Source organism: Haemaphysalis longicornis, unplaced genomic scaffold, assembly GCF_048455015.1.
Source record: "Haemaphysalis longicornis isolate Haplotype H1 unplaced genomic scaffold, Haemaphysalis longicornis Haplotype H1 scaffold_10, whole genome shotgun sequence".
Classification (NCBI taxonomy): domain Eukaryota; kingdom Metazoa; phylum Arthropoda; class Arachnida; order Ixodida; family Ixodidae; genus Haemaphysalis; species Haemaphysalis longicornis.
Window position 1 is genome coordinate 101,672,436 of NW_027526204.1, and position 20,865 is coordinate 101,693,300.

Consider the following 20,865-nt stretch of genomic DNA (forward strand, 5'->3'; position numbering starts at 1 on the left):
AATAATGAAGAGTGGGCGAAGCACTGGGGATCATTCTTACCGTAAATCACCCGTGAGAATGCTTATTGCTGCTAAAACGATTTCCAATCTAGTCCAATACAATACAATTCAATTTTAGCAAATCCAATACAATACAATCAATTCATTTCAATTCAATCCAATGCAATCCAATCCAACTCAATCCAATCCAAATCCAATTCAATCCAATGTTCCACACGCATGCGCAGCACGGCTCTGCAGGAGCACTGTCTCTCTGTCTCTCTCTCTCTCTCTTCAACTTTTGTGAACCTTTTATTTTGTTCTTGTTACCCTTTTGTGAACCTTTTGTTCACAGATGTTCCCGTTTACACGGTTCTCTGCATCTCCCTCTCTCTCTACTCTCTCTCTGTCTCTCTTTCGTTTTGTAAACCTTTAATTTTGTTCTTGTTAACCTTTGTGAAGCTTTTGTTCACAGATGTTTCCATTTACACGGTGCTGTGCCGTGAGCACGGCCGCCGGACGCCGGACAAGCCTCGGCCTTAAGGTGCTTCGCCCCTAAAAAATAGAGGGGGTGGTGTTTGTTGAATATGTGGCTCCCTCTGGTGGAGCGCCCGCGCACTGTGTGCGCTTGTGTTGTTGGGGTGTAACTAGATGTAGTTGCTGGGACTCACGTGATGGTAATGCTGAAATCACGTGCGTATGCGTGTGTGGTTGTGCCGTCATCATGTTGAATAAATCATTCTTGGTCTGGGGTTCAAGGAGCGAGGCTGCACTCTTTCTTCTGCGTTGTGCGCGGGCCGGCGCGGCGCGCCTTGGCTGCCGTCGCTGCGAAGGTCGCTCGCCGTCGCCCACGACACATCTTTTGGCGACGGGGATTGGATCCTTTTCTTCTGCCGCCATAGCAACATCGTCGACGGTTGGGGCAGAATGAAAAAGTGAGTGCGTCTGTTTGACCCCGCTCGAGTGTTAATTTCTGCCGCGTCTGGCGTCGCGAGGCCTAGAGTTCTTTTTGTGCTGACGCTTGTCGAACAGTCGCCTAGGCCTCGCCCTCCTTCGTTGTTCTGCTTCTGCTCCTGCGTCTGTCTCCTTCATGCTTGGCAGCATGGGCCTCTTTGATAACCCGCCCGTTTTCCTCGAATTACCGCGGCCGCCTCCGATTCCGTGGCATAACTGGAGAAAATTAGGGAGTTTTAGCTGACCGTCTTTCACGGTCCACTCCGCTCCGATAGCAAGCGGAACCGCCATTGCGCAAACGTGGCGCGCTTTGCCGCGAACGGCATTGGCTCCGGTTGAACTGAGCGGGCCGCCGATACCGGAGCGGAGCGTCGAAAACGGCCAGCTAAAACTCTCTATTGTTTCAAGTCCATATCGAGGCGGCTGGCGGGAGCGAGTGGAGCGACGGACAGCGCGCTTCGGCGCTCGTCAGCGTTTTTGGTAGTAAGGGGAAAACGAGGTATTTTGCCGAGACGGAGCAGGAGGAAGCAAGGAGGGACGCCAGTAACGTGACCGACTGTAGTGTGACCGCATCTTCGGCTTCGGCCGTTTTGAAATTCGATCAACTTGTGGAGCAGCTAGACCGGCTCTTAGCCGCGTCCACAAACACGCTTGTGGAACGACACGAGTTCACAAGCCATCGTCAATTACAGGGGAAAGTTTTTTTTAGAATACGTAACCATTCTAAAGGAAAAAAGCCGTAAGTTGCAAGTTCGGTCTGACGTACCCGGAACGCGTACGAGATCAAATTATACATGGAACGTCTAACCACCAAGTTAGAGAATAACTGCTCGCGCATGGCGAAAAGTTATCTTTAAAGAGGGCTGAAGAGATCGGTTGGAGTTTTGAATCGTTGTCGTTGGCGAATCAAGCCTTCGGTTCGCAACATCATCAAGTACAAGCTGTAGGACGACGCGCAGAAGATGGCGGCGCGGAAGATAAAGTTGCCATGGGCAGTCGGGGAAGCCGCCGGCGCAAGATGGCGGCACAGGAATTCAAGGGGGCCTGGCCAGCCGGGGAGGCCGTGACGTCATTCCACCGGGTTCGGGAAGACAAGATGGTCGCCCCCAAGATGGACGTTTCCATTCGCAGTCAGCTACAGAGTTCCGCGGTACAGTTCAGCCGAAAAAGTTTGCAGGCAACGCGAAGCCTCAGTTGTGCGAACGATGCGGTAATAAATGGCATAATTCAGCATTCCAAAATTGTCCAGGCCGAAATCGGCGTTGCAACTCTTGCAACAAGTGGGGGCATTTCGCGTCGATGTGCCGTAAGCCTGCACCAGTGCATCGAGTTTCTTCGAGAGGAGCTACGGGCTTCGCTCCGGTACCGGAACCTGTACAGCATCCAACATCCAAGGAGATCAACTCATCTTCGAGAGCTTCCATCTTAACAGTCAGCACTTCTTCGAGAAAGGACTTAGTCGTCCAAGCGGAAGTCAGCGTCAACAATCTTTCGAGAAATGACTTAGTCGTGCAAGCCGAGGTCAGCGGGGTGACCATGCAACTCTTAGTCGATACCGGAGCATCCGGGTCGTTGATTCCTGCCGAAGATTTCAAGCGTCATTTCAGTAAACAGTATGCCCTGTCTAAGGCCGTCATCGACTTGTGCAATTTTTCCAAACAACCTATCGGCATCCGCGGCTGACTCCAAACTCCTGTTCAAGTGTTGCAACGGTCTTGATTCCTAGCATTCTACGTCACAGACAAAGGCACATAGCTTTTGGGACTCGACGCCATCCAGCAATTAGGTATTCAAATTGAGGGTGCGTCTCTTACGTGTCGAGTAGCATCGGTGTGTGCAGTGCAGTGTCCCGTGAACGTGCCCCCTGGCTTCGAACATCTCTTCAACAGTGAGTTGGGTCTTGTCAAAACGTCTCGCATCGGATCCAACGGCGGCCAGGTGCGGCTCTGGCTGTATCTGAGCTACGACGATTGCCTTTTGCTCTATGTGATCAGGTGTCCAGCGAGCTGCGACGCCTCCAGGACAATGATGTCATTGAATGTGTCGACGCCTCAGAGTGGGTTTCGCCACTCGTCGTCGTTCGGGAAAAGAACGGCGACATCCGGCTGTATGTGGACCTCCGGGAACCGAATAAAGAAATTATCATTGATGGGTATCCTTTCCCACACATTGAAGAGCTGTTGCAGTTGTTTCGTGGGGCTGTTTGTTTTTCTAAGCTAGACTTAGCATTGGCTTATTATCAGTTGTTGCTGGAAGGGGGCAGTGGGGACTTAACTACTTTCGTGACTCATGAAGGCTTATTCAGGTTTAGGAGGGTGTGTTTTGGTCTGGCGTCGGCGCCTGCGGTTTTTCAAAAAATGGTATCCCAGATCTTGAAGAATTGCAAAAATGTCGTTTGCTATCTTGATGATATTCTTGTGTAGGGAAAGACTCAGTCTGAGCATGACGCGAGCTGGGTTAAAGTCTTAACGTGTATAGCAAGCAGTGGCATGAAGGTGAATGACAAATGTCTTTTTTTGGTCAAAGAACTCGATTTTTTGGGTCAGAGGATTTCTGGTGAGGGCATCTCACCGTTGGAAAGCAAAGTAAAAGCTATAGTATATGCTCCGGCTCCTACGGACATAACGTCCCTGCAATTATTTGTAGGTTTTACAGGATACTATGCCACGTTCTTAAAGAACTATGCAGAGGAAGTTGAACCGCTTGGCCTCACGCTCAGGAAAGGTCAGATGTTTTGTTGGTCTTATGATGCTCAGCGCAGTTTCAATCAGTTGAAAGCGTACCTCACTTGTTCTCCTGTCGTGAAGGTCTTTCATCGTGACTTGCCTGTAGTAGTTACTACCGACGCATGTGATGTGGGACTTGGCGCGGTAATATAGCAGCGGTATGGTTCTAGGCTTGAACCCGTAGCCTTTGCGTCTAGAACTTTATCAGAGACTGAAGCAAATACCCTGTGTGAGAACGCGAAGAGCTGGATTGTTTGTTCGCTTGTGAAAAGCAGCACATTTTCTGTTGGGGCAGATGGTTCACGCTTGTAACTGACCATCAGGATGTATTTGCGTTGTTAGCCGCAGGAGATGCAGGTCGGAGGCCTTTAAGGATTTTACGGGGGTCAGCTCGTCCGCTGTACTACAATTTTGACATCGAATACTGCAAAACATCAGAAAATGTGCTCGCTGATGTTTCGTCGAGATTACCCATTCAAACTGGTCATGAACTTTTCAGGAGGAAGAGATAGTGTCGCTGGTAACATCAGTAGTCGATAAAGAAACTGTGCAGCTGGCAACTAAGGCAGATGTGACGTTGCAGAAGGTAGCAGAGTATGTGTCCAAGGGTTGGCCCGATAAGAAAAAAGTACACAGTGATTTAACAGCTCATTTTCATGTAAAGGACAAACTTTCTATTGTGGACGGTTTACTCATGTGTGATGACCGTGTAGCCATTCCCTCTGTGCTTCTACCTACGTTCCTCCAGTTAGCGCATGAAAATCATCAAGGTGATTTAAAAATTTGAATTTGATGATTTGAAATTCATCAAATCATCAACGTTACTGGTGGCCTGAAATGGATCGTAATGTTGCAGAACATGCAAAGCATTGTCACGTCTGTCAGCTGGCAGACAAGTCTGCTAAGCCTCATGTAGCTTCGTTGTAGCCGGTGGAATGGTCTGATAGACCTTGGCAAAACTAGGGAATGGACATCGTCGGTCCGTTAGGTGTGCCGTACCCCAGATTTCGTGTTACACTAGTCGATTACTACTCTTAGTGGCCAGAGGTTCCGGGCACAAATTTCATTTCAACTGAGGATGTCATTAAGTTGTTGAACTGTTCTTTCAGTCGGGAAGGGCTCCTTGATGTTTTAGTGACGGATAATAGACCCCAGTTTACGAGCAAATGCACGAGTATGTAAAGAAGAAAGGTATCCGCTACGTGTTATTGTCGATTATTACCCTCAGGCTAACGGCCAGATTGAACGGTTTAGCAGGGTTTTGAAAGAACATTTACAGGTAACCAGACATGAAGGCAAGGATGCTTCGAAAAGCATTACACAATTTCTTGGGTCGTATAGGGTCACACCACGTTCAGTGACAGGTCTTTCTCCAGCTTTTTTGCTGCATGGACGACAGCCTCGTTCTAAAGTGGATATTAGCAACTCCATAATACATAAAAAGGCAGCAGAATCGGACAATTTCCTTCCTCATGGTCGGAATCAGATCTTCACGAAGCAGCATAAAGCTAAACAGATCTTTGACAAAAGGAAAGGTGCACAGCAGACCCGCATAAAGGTCGGAGATGTGGTGAAAGTAAAATTCCGTGAGCAAAGATTTCTGAAGTATAGTAAGCCGTTTACAGTGCAAGCTCAGGTTGCACCTTTCACTTTCAAGCTCAGTGACGAAAAGGTCTGGAACGCGTCAAAACTCACAGTCATTCCGAAAGGAATTGAGGTGAGCTCGTCACCGTATTCTTTTGACAATGCTGAACTCTCTTCGAGGGATAAAGAGTTTTGTTACTCTTCGTCTAACTTATACATTTGTGGCAGTCAGTCCCGTAGTCGTCTACCGTTGACAGATGGGGCAAGCCCCAGGGTCCAGACAGACTGATCTCTCAGAGCTTCCTTCCAGTGCAAGGTCTGGATCGGCTGTTCCTCAGGAAACGTTAAAATGTCAGGAAGAAAATAGTGCGCAAACATATCCAAATAACCATGTAGACAACACAAGAGAAAACGAGGGGGCGTCTGGGTTTTGAAATATTTCAGGTTCAACGTCTATGCGTCGCCGCCGTAAGGCTAAGCAGCCTCAGTGATTTAGTGACTATGTGCGGTAGGGTGTGGACGTAGGTTCATGTCTTGTGTGATGTTGGACGTGTCATGTCTTGTGTAGGGTCGTATATGATCATTGAGAATGCTTTTGGACGGTTTTTTGTACTGGGTTTAAACAAAAAAAAATGTCTTACGGTGTTGCGTGTTGTGTGTGTGTAACTTACAGGAGTGTGCGCGCCTCTGCTAGTCATACTTCCACTGCTCCTGTGGAAGTGATAGTACTTTTGTGGGACTATGTAGGGCTGTCGTGAGCGACTGAGTGCTTTTTTGTGGATCACGTGTAATGAAGATCCCGACATATTTTTGCACGGGGGAATGATGTGGCCTTTGTTTCACAGAGTGTGCGGCCTTATTTTGCACGGGGAGATGATGTGGAATATTCGCAGAGTGTGCGGACTTCTTTTGCACGGAGAGATGATGCGGAATATGTGGCTCCCTCTGGTGGAGCGCCCGCGCACTGCGTGCGCTTGTGTTGTGGGGGTGCAGCTAGAGGGTGCAGTGGGATGCACATCATGGTAATGCTGCAATCACGTGCATATGCGTGTGTGGGTGTGCCTTGATCTTGTTCAATAAATTATTCTTGGTCTGGGGTTCAAGCAGCGAGGCAGCCCTATTTCTTCTGCGTTGTGCGTGGGCCGCGCCCCCGTCGCCCACGACACAACAGTGTTCTCAGGCTAAAGCACCGGTCTTATGATCTCTGTCCTCCTTTGATGATGATAATGATGATCGCCAGATACGTTCCAGGAATCGTATCAGGTGAGTTCCTTGCTCGAAGCAATATTTGGTCACATACACGCTCGCTTTTGGGATATCCCGTTCTGGGAGAGGTCAGAAGGCTCCGACCTTCCGCTGTGATGTGGTACAATAACTAAACGAATTGATATGCAGCGCACTGCTCCAAAACCGATGCAAGGAATGCTACACCATAAGTCCTTGGAAAATCCCTGTCACCAGCCTTGCGTCACAATGGGACTTACAAGATCGGCGGCAACATTACTGTACCGCATCCGCACGGACTCAGCGAAGACTACAGCATGGCTATTCAAGATGGCCTTGTGCGCTCGACTCTCTGTTCGTCATGTGCAGTGATAGGGGATGTACACCATTACGTAATGTGTTGCCCAGAGCGTGATGTCGAGAGGACTGCAATGCTCTCAGTGATTAGGAAGACGGCAGCCCCACACAGCACTCTGGACCACATCGTCTGATAATTTGTTTTTCGTTCTAAACTAAAATCTACGCATTGTATTTGTTACTAATGTTGATTTGGTATGTTTTAGGCCGCTTTAGGTTTGGGGCGCGGAGAATGACCACGTTGAATTACCGTTGTCCTTCGCACGAACGAACATGTCACGTGGATGCTCTTTGGAGCTAAGCGTTTGGAAATACGCCGTCTGGCTTGTACCTACCTTGGAACGGAATGTCACCTAGTTGCTCGCGGAGGTCCACCATCATCGTCATCGCTATAAAAAGTTTGGGGAATGTAACCCAGACAATTAAAATTTTGTTGTGACTGTAACTGTACCTGATTTCATTATGCTCGTTGTTTATTGCCACAGCGGTATTTCCTATGTGCATCTCAAAATTGTTATATAATGTCCCACAATTTTCTAGCTTCTACTTTCACCTCGTTTTTAATTTTTAGGCTCCTCCCACAATAGGAGTCCAGTCCGACTTGGCTATCGCACACAGTTGGCACGCGCTATTATTATCTTGGCTCCAATCAACCAACCAACCAACCAACTTAGATGAGTATCCCTTCTTGATGAATTCATAGCGCAAAAGGACGAGGACAGAGAGAGAACACACAACACAGCGCTAACTTCCCAACTAATTTTATTTCACACAAACGTACAAATATGTATCCCCAGCCTACCCGCAATCACCTCCCACCGTCACCGCCAATGCTGACGTGTTGCAGCCATGCGCAGAAACGTTGCCTCCTTATCCGACAAATTCGCTTTTTGCGCTATGAATTCATCAAGATCGCCACACCAACTTGCCCAAGAATCCGTACTAGAGTATTCCTTCGTTGGGGGGTGGGGGTGATTGTAACGAAGGGACGCGAAGTGACCTCTATCTCCCAATCCTTGTTTGGGAATGCGCCGGAAACATCCAGCTATCATCATCGGCATTCGTCCTCACGGTATCGGCATCCGCCTGTGAGCAGAGCAGAAATCATCTGTCCGGTTCACCGGCAACAGACACTGCCGATACCCGTCTCTCGCTTTTGTAATTCACCTGTGATCAAACCGCATTTTATGATGATAAAAGAAACAACGACGTGCTCACGCACCACATGCCTCGCCTCCATACGAAAAAGATTAAGAAGAAAACCCTTTTAATCAATCTGGAAAACCCTTTTAATCAATCTGGAAAACCCTTTTAATCAATTGGCCCACCCAATCAGTGTTCCTCTAATATTATCATTCGGGGCGACAGTACTGGGTTTTTGCCGCGGGGATCTTTGCCGCGCTGTACATTCATTCATCTTCGAATCACGCCGTCTACCGTGCTAGCCGCTAATTCAAGATGGCGGGCTGCTCTTAAAAACATGTCTGCGCCTGTATCCTTTGCCTTCCCGCTCAATGCCTCTCCTTCGCTGCCGAATCTTCTTTCTTAAATTTTCTTACGTACTTTCCACGATTGTCCTTCGGCCTATCCTTTCTTTATTCATTTGTGTTGATTTTGTAGTTGGTGAGCTCTATCTGCTACCACACCTCATTTTCTGGCAGTTTACTATTATCTCTTTATTCCCGTTTATACTCACCTTTTTCCTGTATTTATCCGCTTTTCTTCTTTTAACCCAAATTCCAGTTTTTCCTCTTCTCTCAGGTAGCGCCCATTTCCTGGCCAATCCCCCTGAGTGGGTACGAGCCATTTTTTTTTTTTTTGGAACAAACCAAGCAACTATTATTCGCACCTCAGTGATCTGGCCCCCTCACCATTTTGTTAATTTTGTAATGAATTAAAGACAATGGAATATTTTTTCCTCTTATGCTGAAGGTTCACCTCCATACAAAAAATATATCTCGAAAACAGTTTTAATCAATTGGCCCATACAATCTCTCTTCATCTAATCTTATCATTCGGAGCGAACGTCCTGGATTTCTGCCACGGGCATCTTTGCCGCGCTGCGCTGTACACTCATTCATTTCTGAATCTCGCCGTCTACCTTGCTAGCCGCTATGTACTCACTGCCTGCCCGCTCACTGCCTCTCCTTCACTGCCGTATCTTTTTCCTTTATTTCTTTACGTTCTTCTCACGACTGTTCTTCTCTCTATCCTTTCCTTATTCATAACTGTTGATATTATAGTTGGTGTGTCCTCCCTGCTGCCACACCGCGTTTTCTGGCAGTCTACTTATTATCTTTCTTGTTCCTGTTTATATACAGTTTCTTCCTAACCTAATACTTCAAGTGCATCCAGTTTATTTCTTTTACTCCCGAGTACAGTTTTTTTCTCTCAGTTGGCGCGCATTTCCTGCCCAATCCCCCAAGTGGGTACGAGCCATTCTTTTGGCATCAACCAACCAACTAATGCGCTCGCGATTCACGTGACCCGCCATCGTCGTTGTCGTCCCGCGCTCTCGCTCCCCCAAGAGCTCCAGGTCCATCCTGCTCCCGCGCTCTCGATTGATCGTTCCAAGCAGCGGCTGCCATGGACGCCAAGTACAAGAAGGCAGCCATCTCACCGTCAACAGCCGACGGGTCCGAGGCAACGTCATCCGTTGCGGGCAAAAAGCGCCACAAGAAGCGCTCCAAGACGCCTTCCAAGGATCCTGGCGACGACGGCCGAAAGAAAGAGGGGTAAGTTCATTTCTAGCAAGCGCGGTGCACCTACAAATATCTGCTCTTACTGCCCCATGCTTAGTGCCCTTGAATTATCCAGGAATGCGGGGGCGAAAGTGAAGTCATCGAACAAGGAAGCCGTCGTCACTCCGTCTAAGCACGAGGGGACCGGGCCTCCCGTGACGATGGCTGGCGGCGAAAAGAGCCACAAGAAGCACTCGAAGAAGCAGAACGACGCTGGCGAGACCGCAGCGAAGGCTGAGAGGTTAGTTTACATTAAGGGAGCGCGTGCCCCGCAAACGGCTATCTTTACTCTCTTCTTTCTAGCGCCTTGGAATCGTCGGGGCAAGCTGGAACGAAAACGAGCACTCCGGACATTGGAGCAGTCGCCTCGCCGTCTACGACCGAAGTGACCTCGGCCCAGTCACCTGAGGGCGACGAGGAAAAGAATAGCACCAAGCTTTCCAAGCACAGCCCCACGACAAGCGGTGACACAACGAAGGACAGGTACGTTAAAGCACATTTATAGCTGGCTAAGTTATCCATCGTGTTACGGTACCCGGCAGACTACTGGCGCCAATGTTCGGGCGCATCAAGTGTCCCCGGAAATACGTCACCACTGCCAAGCGGAAACTGACTGATGCAGCCAGACGCAAAGGATACCTGGTGGGTGAGAAGCAGGGAAATGATGCTACGGCGGATAATGTGGCAGAAATGGTGCGTGTGGATTAATCAAGCTTCGCACCTGCGCAGCCAGTTCGTTCTCCTGTCATTTGTGCATGCGCCGATTAGCCACTCTTGACGTGATACAGTTACTGGGCTTATTAGGCGACTTTCCGTAAAGACTAATGGTCTGTCATCAACCGTGCTCATGAAGCGACCACGGAAGACCGCGTCCCCTTCAACCTTAGAAGTACAGTGGTGATCTCGCTAAGGGTGAACCCGAAAGCGCGTGGCCGGCGGTGCTATCACAGCAGCCTACCGTGCGCAGCGCGAACCATCACGTATGCGCTTTGCGTGCCACGCGAGACAATGCTTTCAGCGCGCGCACAGCGTCATCGGAGCGTCTGCGCGTCGTCTGCTATGTTTATCGCGCGTGTAGCGGTGGAGCTACAATGAAACCTCGACATATCGAACAGCGCGGTGCCCGCGAAATAGTTCGATATAACCAGAATTCGATACATATAATCACGTAGAAAACGCGTCATAAACTGGTAAAAATCAATAAATGAACGAATTGTGCAGTAAATACTCACTTGGTGCTTCAAAGTATTTATTCTTTTGCTTTAAGTACTTCAGCATGGTAGCCTGGCGTGTTATACACGACTTCCTCAACGTAGTCCAAACGTTCCACAAGCGACATGCCGGTGCCTCTTATAGCGCTGCAGTAGCGGTGCGGTAGGGCCACAACCGCTGAAGCCTCGGTTGAAGTCGGGAGCGGGGCACTATCAGCGCTTGCGGGTACAACCTTAGAGCGCCTTCGTTTGTGCGCTCAGTAGTAACCTCCGCTAGGATCTCCCCACCCGTGGTGTAGTCACCGCCAACTAAGTCATCAATGCACATGCTTCGTGGCTCAGCCCCAACAAAGCGCTTCAGCTGGCCCAGGTTTCTTCAACCTCGCATTCTTCTTTTGCACCGTCTAATTCAGCTTCGGTGCAACCGATGCGCAGCAGTCGGGAACGCCTATCGCGCCACCGCTATCCTCGAGGGTACTGCGGGATAGCCCGCCGCCTGTCAACAGAGCACGAGCGGCCTGGGCAGTCTGGGGTGGCGGAGTTCGATATACCCATTTCATGCCCGTCCCAGTTCGAAATAAAAAATTAAAAATGCATGTGATTTCCCGCGTGATATAGAAAGTGTTCGATATAGGCAATAATTTGATATACCCGTGTTCGATATATCGAGGTTTGACTGTATCAGCCACTGAATGAATGAGTGGAAACTAGAATCCACTTGAAAAATGTTTCCGTGTGAGCAGTAATTCGTTCTTTAGCTCCAATACAATGGTTTCGGCACAGCTGCGTAACTCGCCCACCTGTTTCAAACAGACTCAATCAAAATATCACGCAGATTTTAACAGCACTTTATTGCAAGTGTTTACAAAAAGTCTTTTAAATGCACAAAGATGCACGCAATTCCAAGCTTCGGAGGTGGTAACTCAAAGGTGGCGCAGGTGCTACGACCTTCATTAAATATGCGTGAGAAAACTATCATCGTTTACATTTTTATATTTGGGCGTTTTCATGCAAGTATCCAGGAATCGCGGACACAAGCAAGGTGCCAATAGCAGGCGAGACGCAGCATAGCACACGACGAGCAGACGCTGCGATGACACTGCGCGTGCGCTGAAAGCAAAATATCACTCCGCCCTCACAGCGCATGTCTGATGGTTCGCGCTGGGCACGGTAGGCTGCTCTGATAGTACCGGCGCCCACGCACTCCCGTGTTCACCCTTAACGAGATCTCCACTGTAGGTCTACGCACACAAAACAGAGCTCGCGCCTGAAGCTGTAATTTGGCGTGGCTTAAAACCAAATGTGGAAAGGAGGAGGCAGGCTTGTATGCTTGCCGACAATGATACTGCTGCGCAGAAGACAGAAAGGAAACGTGGTTTCATCAATCGCCGTTTCTGCGCAGTGAAGCTCATTCTCCCACACAAAGCCGTTCTTGCTAGTTTCGTTAGGTAAAACTTCAGCACTCGGAGAGCAAGAATGGCGATTCCAAGCAGCTCCGTTGACGCCGAAATAACGGTATCGCATTTTTCATCTTAATATCTAAACGTAGATGTCCCCTGCCACTCTTTCTTCTGTCCTATAGCCACCATCGTAATAAATTTAGCGATATGTCCTGCCTTATCAGCGATAGAACGGCTGTGTGACAAAAAATTAAAGCAGTCCCCTCAATGCGAAGTTGGTGGTCGGCAGTGCAGCGCAGAGATGAGAGTTTAGTTTATCCCAAGGAACTGGAGTGACCCCACAAATGGCTATCATTACCCTCTTCTTTCCAGCGCCTTGGAATTGTCGGGGGAAGCTGGAACGAAGACGAGCACTCCGGACGTGGGATCAGTCGTCTCGTCGTCTACGACCGAAGTGACCTCGGCCCATTCACCGGAGGGCGAAGAGGAAAAGCATGGCACCAAGCCTACGACGCACAGCCCCACGACAAGCAATGAGACAACCAAGGGCAGGTACGTTAAAGCACATTTATAGCTGGCTAAGTGATCCATCGTGTTAAGGTACCCGGCAGAGTACGGGCGCCAATGTTCGGGCACACAGGCAACGAAATGGCTTTGACGCACGCTTAATGGAGAATATGCACTGCGCACCGTAACGGACCCATGTTTTTTAACGCGATGATCCGCCAAGAGTGCTATGATGCCGTTATCCGCTCATTTACATCGCAGCTCAGGCTCTTCCTTTCCCTGTCTCCCTTTTCTGTTCATAAATTGAACCGAGATTTCGTCCAATGAAATTCAAATCGTTCCCACTTCCTAGTGCTAGCACGCCATATGCCTGTAAAATCACGAGCGGGAGTTTTCTCTGCACGAGTTTTCTCTGCGCTAAGAAATGGGGAGATCTATGAAACCTCCAAGCAGTTCAGCTGTTTCGGACGGTTATGACTGATAAACTGTTTGTTTTTCGACGCCCCTGTTCGGGTCCATTGCGCCGCTACCCAATAGGGCTCTGTTTTATCCCGTTATGTCGTTACGTCGCCTGATTGCGGTGGTGGCTAAACAGCGTGACAGCGCTCGAGCTACGACAATATACCGATCCTCTTAAGTGCTCTGCACTTAAAAAATATTGAAGCTGTTAATCTCAAGATGAAGGCTGTCGGAAGTGCTGTGCAGTGATTCGCCATAATGGGCTGTGGCCCCGTTATCCGCTCACGGCTACCGCTCAACACGCTGTTCGCTTCCCTGTCTCTCACTCCTCCCTTGATGAATTGAAGGAAGGTTTGTCTAAATGCAATTAGAATTTCCCGCCTTCTCAGTGCTAGCTTGTGCCCGGCCTGGAACAAAGCGAGCGGAAATTCTGACATTTGTGAACTTACGTTCATCTGACCCACCCGGAACGTTCCTGCGCAGTTTGTAAGGTGTATTTTTGGGCGACCACTGTTTTTCACTTACTATCGTAAAAACCAACCCAACGGAGGTAAATGGACGGAGGGCTGCCGGATTTTGACCGAGATTTTTCCTCAAACGTGCCTGCAGTTTTCTTTGAGCTAAACAACGGGGAGATGTATGACAAGCGCCAGTGGTTCAGGAATTTCGAACGGGTATGACTATTAAACCGCATGTTTTTCGAAGTCGCCTTTAGGGTTTGTTACGCCGCTACGCCGCGGTGCTCTTAAGCCCGTTACGTCGTTACGCCACCTGATTGCGGCGGTGGCTAGATAGCGTGACAGCAAACGAGCTATGACGACAGGGCGGTACTCTAAAGTTATCCAGCTTTCTAGAAACATATTGCCGTGACCCCTTCGAGAAGGCGTTCACACAGTCATTCGGTTGATTTAGGAGCAGTACACAAGTCAAACGGTTGGAAATGTAAATAACTGCCAAGTACACCAGAAGGTGTGGTAACGTAAAAGTAACGTAAAGGAGGATCTTTGCTTTGTTGTTTTTTAGGTGCAGGGCACTTAGAGTCTCGCCTTATCTAGAAATAGCTACAACGCGCCCGCCACCTAAGTGTATCTTCGGTTCAGGAGATTCGCTATGACATCGTGCCGGCAAACCACCACTCACCTGGTATTATCTGTAATCGGAATGGCTTCGTTTGCATTCAAATTTAATTTGGTAACGGTTTGAGAACCATCCTCGGTATCGTGAGGGGTGGTGGGATTCACAGTAGCAAGTGATGTTTCGCACTGCGGAAGTTAATTCCTTTATTCACCTAATCGTTCAGTGAAAGATCATGCAGTAGTGGGGGAGGGGGGGGGGGCTACAGGTGAACAGCTGAGTAACATGTGACCACAGAATTACTAAAAGAGAGCGGCCGGTTTAATTTCGTGAATTCCATGGAGGGGATGTACTTGGTGTCGATCTTTTTCATACGTAGCCTCACAGAATCGGCACGCTGGAAGTTTGGTATGTGAGTGCGGAGAGAATGCCTGAATAAATGCAGTAATGCTTTGTCTGGAGTGTTTTATAACTAAACGCTGCACCACATTGGTGCCAGGGGCAGCTGATACCTGATAGCCACCAACGCAAAGTGGACACGGCAGGTTGGAGTGGTATTAGCGCAAGAAATACATTCAGAATGGTATTTCGGGTGTAACCACTTTTTTGAAATGAACTTTGCAATGGATGCTCTGCTTGCGTCACTACGCCGTTTAAAGGGAACGAGTTGGGAGTTAAAGAAAACCGTGAGGTGCACAAAATAGTTGAGGAAGTTGGGACCTAAGAATGAGGAAACAGGAGAGATGTAGAAGGGTCGGAGGAGAGTTCTGAGAAATGTCGACGAAGGGCGCGCACTCAGCGGAATATAACAACGTCACAGTAGGTTAGGCCGCCTCCGCACTTGCGAACCGAGCCTCCTTAAGAGGTTCATGCCGACGTGGGCGCACAGGCGGATTCTAGGTATGGCCACCGAAGGGAACCATCTCCGGAGATACGCCGTCCAAAGGGTTGGTCAAGTGGTCACGTACTCTTCGGCAAGTTGAACAGTAGATCAACATAAGGTGCAACTAGGTTATAGCCTGCACGTTTTTAGGACCGAAAGAGCTTAATGCATCCCTATTTATTATTTTGTAAGATACAGCAACCCAAAAATGTGTTTTATCAGATTTGGTACATGTTTTATAACCTTTCGGCCCTTAGTTCCATATTTTCAAAAAACAGCATGCCTTACATTTATTCTTATGCATATCGGAAATCTCTAATGAATGAAACCGTATTGAAGTTGGCAATTGCTAGTACCCGCAAAGTGTCTTTCGTTCACAGAGCATTTTCCTTCATCTCGGCCCTGTGTGGCAGCCGCTCGTTCATATCTATGTACAGTGCGCCATAGTCGCACACATTACGGTAATAGAGAAACTTTCTTACGACAACCCACTGGTCGTTAGGCAGGAAGAGCTGCGCAGGTTCCATTCACTACAGTAACGTCGGAGTAACCGAGGTTCTGCGAGAAGCATCCCACTTCCCACTAATCTGGAGCAACAGCAGTACACCTTAGAGGAAGATAACAGACAATGTCAGCATTATCGTGAGAAGTAGTATTAAGAGGCTGATCACCCTCAGACAAATGCCGGGAACTTAGCCCTCTGTGAAAACATCAACTGCCGTCCGGTAATTTATAGAGAAGCGGAGGCGCTCAACTCCTCCCACAGGGCTTCGTAAAATTCGACTCCTTCACATGCCGGCAACAATAGTGCGTTGCGTACCCTATGGTATTAAGTGTTCATTTTTCTCTGAATCCATACTTACAACCAGATGCTTTCCCGTGTGAGACTACGTAGCCCCAGGGCGTATTTGGATCTCACTGAGTTGAACCTGACGCACCTCAAATCGCCGACGTAACAGAGGCAAATTGAAGGCGGGGCAAGAGTCATCGAAGTTAATATAGGTACTAAGGAAATAAACCAACCAAAACTTTTACCTTACAGCATGAAACCTGCCTGCAGGAAGCCCTTTTTTGCGCTGGGTGAACACAGGCGTCAGCAGCACGAGCACATATCTGCGAACGCTTTTCCATCTAACAAATTCTCTCTACACATGAGATATTCTGGAAATTGCGGAGACGCTTAATCCATAAGCGATATACCAGGAATAGTTATCTAAGATGCTGGTAATGTTAAAACTAAATAAAAATGTAAGCTAGCTATACATTATATACGTTATATTTTCGCATCGCTATTGAGCGTCTGCGGTGACGCAGAGGGTGTTTATCGACTGCGGACGTCTCGGCTAGTGATTGATATGATTCCAAGCCGCGCTGGTAAGCCTATCTGACGCTTTTTACAGCCGAAAACTTGGCAGAAGCGTGGTATGCTGATCACGGAGATATCGAGAATGGCCGTCCAACGATAACGTCGGATGCCAAGCATGCTGTTTCACAGAACAAAAAACCGAAACTTGTTTGAATTTTAATTTTGGACATTGTCCAAATACGTTGCACCTTTAACTGACGTAACTGCTGTTAGTTGGCGCGGCCGCCGCAAACCGCGCATGGTAGTTTTTCTCCTTTTTGGCTTTCCGTAAGAAATACCGCCTTATCGCCCGGATAAACGATGAAAAGTGTGTTTTTTTCAGCCAGTCTACGCAGTGCAAGCAAAAAGAGGAGCTTGAGAAAGTCACCTCAGGGTCCCTTGAACACTGTGTGCCACTTGTGGCACAAGCACAAACTAAATTGCACATAACAACACACTGCTTCCTCTTTGCAGCAGGCCGACAGAGAATGGTACGGCCCAGTTCCCTGGCGAGTCCGAGGATGCGCAGGGGCAAAGCTCTGATGGCCCTGCCGTCGAGCCGGCTCCGACATCACAAGTACCCGTCACGGTATGGCTGCTGCCAATTATCGTTCAAATGCCTTGGAGACGCCTTAACAATATTCCAAAAACTGGTTCATTACGGCGAAATGTTTAAATAAATTTATCATCAAATACGAAAAGGCAGCATCGTAGTCGTCGCCGGGGCAATCACCGGCGCTAAGATCAATTGTACCGGGATGGTCGCCACGGAGGAAAAAAATTGCCCGCGTATCTGCTGCTTTCGTTGCAAAGGTCGACGAAAGACGATAGTCGACTGCGCCCCTGACAAGTACCTCCCTGGTGTTTCCCGCTCACCTCTCATGCTGTTCTTCTCCTGTCTCGTTCCTCTAAAGATAAGTCAATTTACATTTACCGCGTTCAACTGCTCCAAGTCGAGTGCCTCGATGCCAGTGCTGCCGTGCGGCTCCCTATACGTTTTTAGAACCCCTTTGCACTATTCCCATATAGTTTCTCAATAGCATTTAGAAACTCCATGCCTACTCCATGAGCATTCCAAGCGGAACATGTAACATATCTAGTGGAACCTTTCGTTGCTGTTTCCATTTGAATAATGAAGATTCTGCTAGGTAGCGCGGATAACAGGAGGCGGCGTATTTCTGCAGTTGACGTAGTATTTCAGTTGCTATCGCAAAAACAGGCATCCGGGGATGTTTTTAAAAATGGACACTGCAAATATCACTCATGTATTGATTTGCTGCCTTATTTTTGCGTATTGTCTTGTTTTTGTTCCACAATGCTGAAAAATAAGAGCCTTAACACCACAATTTGACGTGTAGATGTCGCTTTGGGTATATAAGAGTATTGCGCAGTTTATTTTTCTTTTTGGTTGGGTGGCAGAATCGAGTCACAGAGAGACATACAGGCAGACCAAAATATATTCGTTTAAGTGACCAGGAAAGACTATCGTCTTCCAAATACGACGCCCTGTTTGGCAAAAACTCCAACCCCAAACATTTTAACAACTTCAATTATTACCACATCTCCCCGACATACCCGTACAACTGCCCTTCTTGCCAGATTCTCTGCACCCCGTACCACGCTGCGTGGCAGTGCGTTACAATTAAACGTCCCTTACTCTCCCGTACCCTGAAGTTCAAGAACATTTGATCTCACGGGTTCCAGCAAGGGCGATAGCTCGCGGCCCTCTGAATGGAAAAAAGGCCATCCTCTTTTCCGTTTCTTATTCATTTACTTCTAGTGCGCTCCGTTAAATGTTTTGCTCCACCACTCGCATAAAAACACAATTGCTTCCTTGAGCGATTTTAACCCGCATCTCCGGAGCTGAACCAACTACGTTACAACTGCGTTAACTGGAACCCCCGGCAAGACGGTAAAAGAAATATCCTGCCGCGTGCAGCGTCACAGGTGAAGGTGATGACTCGCGAACAGAACAGGCGTACGTGGAGAATTTCTCTGTGTACCACCAGATGACGGCACCGTACGGGAGGTGCGGGAATAATGGCCTCCTCGATTAGCAAGCAGTACGGTATCGTCCGCGGTCTCCGAGGGACGCGATACGGCACCTGAGTTTACAGTGTATTCTTTTGTGGCTTCCAGTCCATGTATTCATGGAGACTTCCCGACCTAATTACACAGCGCAGCTGTCGCTTTGACCGCCTCCAGAACGGACAAGACGGGGTCCACGTCCAAACAAATTTGAAAGTAACGCAAGTGGACCTAAAGACGTTCTCGACTGACGTAGACAACGCTACCCCTTTTTCCAGGCACACGAGGATGCCAAGGATGGCGACAACCCCGCCGATCTGCCTGCCTTCCAGGAGAGGGGCAACATCACGTAAGGTTCTGCTACCATCTATCTCGGACAACATCTTCAGTATTCGCTACCTGCATGGCATTAGTGGCGACCAAGACACCCAACCACAGTCTGTTCATACTACGTTCACGAATCACCCTAATCTTTCGGATCCAAACCGTTGCGACTAAGGCGACGTTGGGATAAACCATGTCTATCCATCCTATTCATAAATTCGTTTATAGCTGTGCTTGTCTCAACTGCGGCTCTTCGAAGGCTGTATATATGAGTTGATGTGTAAGTGTACGAGACCCAGGAAACTGTAGCAAATGTAAAGAAATCATAGAAAAGTGTGTCACACTCAAGAATTTCTAGCAAATCAATTCTTGCAAAACAACAGGCAGCATGTGATCGGCAATTTCCATGCAGCCTCTTACTTAAAGGGACCCTGCAGCCCTTTTTTTCAACTTTTTTTGCAATCCTAAATGTTGCGGAACGTAGTCACCCAACACACCCAGTACTTAGATTAGGGAGTCGCAAAGTACCTCAGTCAAAAAACTGCTGTGTGCCGATCAGGTAATCTGGAAACTAGATCACAAGATTTTTCTCCCTTTCCCGGTTTTGACTTTCTTCGACCCCCGAATTACGTCACTAAGGCCATGTAGCGGCTTTCTGCCGGTTTCCTTCAGTTTCAGCAATGATTGCTTTCGATAGCAGCTTTCAAAATAAAGCCACAAAAAACAAAGCAGAAAGGGAAGGCGAATCTCTTACGACGTGCAAATCAGGCAGTGCCGCCAAGGTAATGGTAACTGGTCGCGCAGCTTCCATAGATACCAATACGTTCAGGAAATGGCGGCTCTTAAGCTGGTCATTGGGCTTAGCGCCATCTGTGGGAGGAGGAGCACTTCCGGCGGAAGAAACATTAAACCGGATGAGACGCAAAATGCGGTCAAATGGTGACGTCATCTTGATGTCACTAGCACGAAAATGTGACTGCAAAATTTAGGAGGCCTCTGAACGCTAAGGGCTCGTGTTATTGCCATCCGACGCAAGTTGGCGACACTTGGGCGAGTGTGCTTCAAGTCAAAGCCGGCTGAACCAGCACAGACTCATGACTGCAGAAACGTACTTAAGCACACTATCGCATGATTTGCCTCGGGGTTGCCAAAAACATCTCGCAGTTTCAATGAAACTTTATTCAGTATTCATGGTTTCCACTGCTCTATTAAAGCAAGCAGTTGTTTACCTTGATTAGAGTGGGTGGCAAACGGGGAACTGGGCACGTACCCCCAACCCCCGAAATTTTTTCTGTCATGAGATACAGGGCACAAAATGACACGTACCACACTTGTCTGCTGCCGGGCCCCTCTTTAATCAAAAACGTGCCCTTCCTCTCACGATTAATTAATGTGTGCTCCAGTTCAAAGAGCAGAAATAACGCATAGTCATGCCATAATCCTGGCATTTCAATTTAATTCCAGTATAAACATAAAACAACTTCATTACACTGTACAAAATCAGCACGTATGGAAATAAGTACTAAGTATTCGTAGACTCAACATACATTATGATTTTCTTTAGGCGCCGAAACAAAAACCGAAAACAGGAAATATGGTAGGCCCTGCATCTTGACGCAGAAAACCGGGCTGCAGGAATGCCGATTCACAAAAGCGCAGCGAACACACCACTCTGAACCGCAGCTGTCCCGGCGTCGTATCAAGTAGACATGGGTTTCTACATAACTCCACCCAGGATTCACGCCTGCGATTTCATGGTTGCATTGTTTACGCAAGTGTGGCAACAGAGAAGTAAGAATAGAAAAAAATGAATCAATACAAAAGAAAGCGGTGTTAGTAAGTAAATACACATAGAAGAAAAGATGTGGCAGCAGCGCAGCACAGAGCAGCACAAGACTGTACTGTGTTCCGAAGATTGCTCGCGCATGGAAGTCATGGAAACAGCGATCATTTCAAGCATTGTATGCGATAGAGAATTCACTGAGCTAGACTATTAAAGCGAATCGTTCGAATCGGAGTGACGCACAATACTTGCGCTATTAGAACACAATACGCTGAGCATTCCTAGA

General features: G+C 48.1%; 1 protein-coding gene across 1 annotated transcript in view; it reads left to right on the forward strand.

Moving 5' to 3' along the window:
- The first annotated feature begins 9,240 nt into the window (after window positions 1-9,240).
- The window catches only part of LOC144159988 (uncharacterized), a 53,563-nt gene continuing 41,938 nt past the window's right edge, over window positions 9,241-20,865 (forward strand). The window contains exons 1-6 of the mRNA XM_077691615.1: window positions 9,241-9,559; window positions 9,642-9,806; window positions 9,869-10,048; window positions 12,549-12,728; window positions 16,919-17,033; window positions 18,751-18,821. Of these exons, the coding sequence (XP_077547741.1) occupies window positions 9,411-9,559; window positions 9,642-9,806; window positions 9,869-10,048; window positions 12,549-12,728; window positions 16,919-17,033; window positions 18,751-18,821 (860 nt within the window). The 5' untranslated portion in view covers window positions 9,241-9,410. The remainder of the gene's footprint in view (window positions 9,560-9,641; window positions 9,807-9,868; window positions 10,049-12,548; window positions 12,729-16,918; window positions 17,034-18,750; window positions 18,822-20,865) is intronic.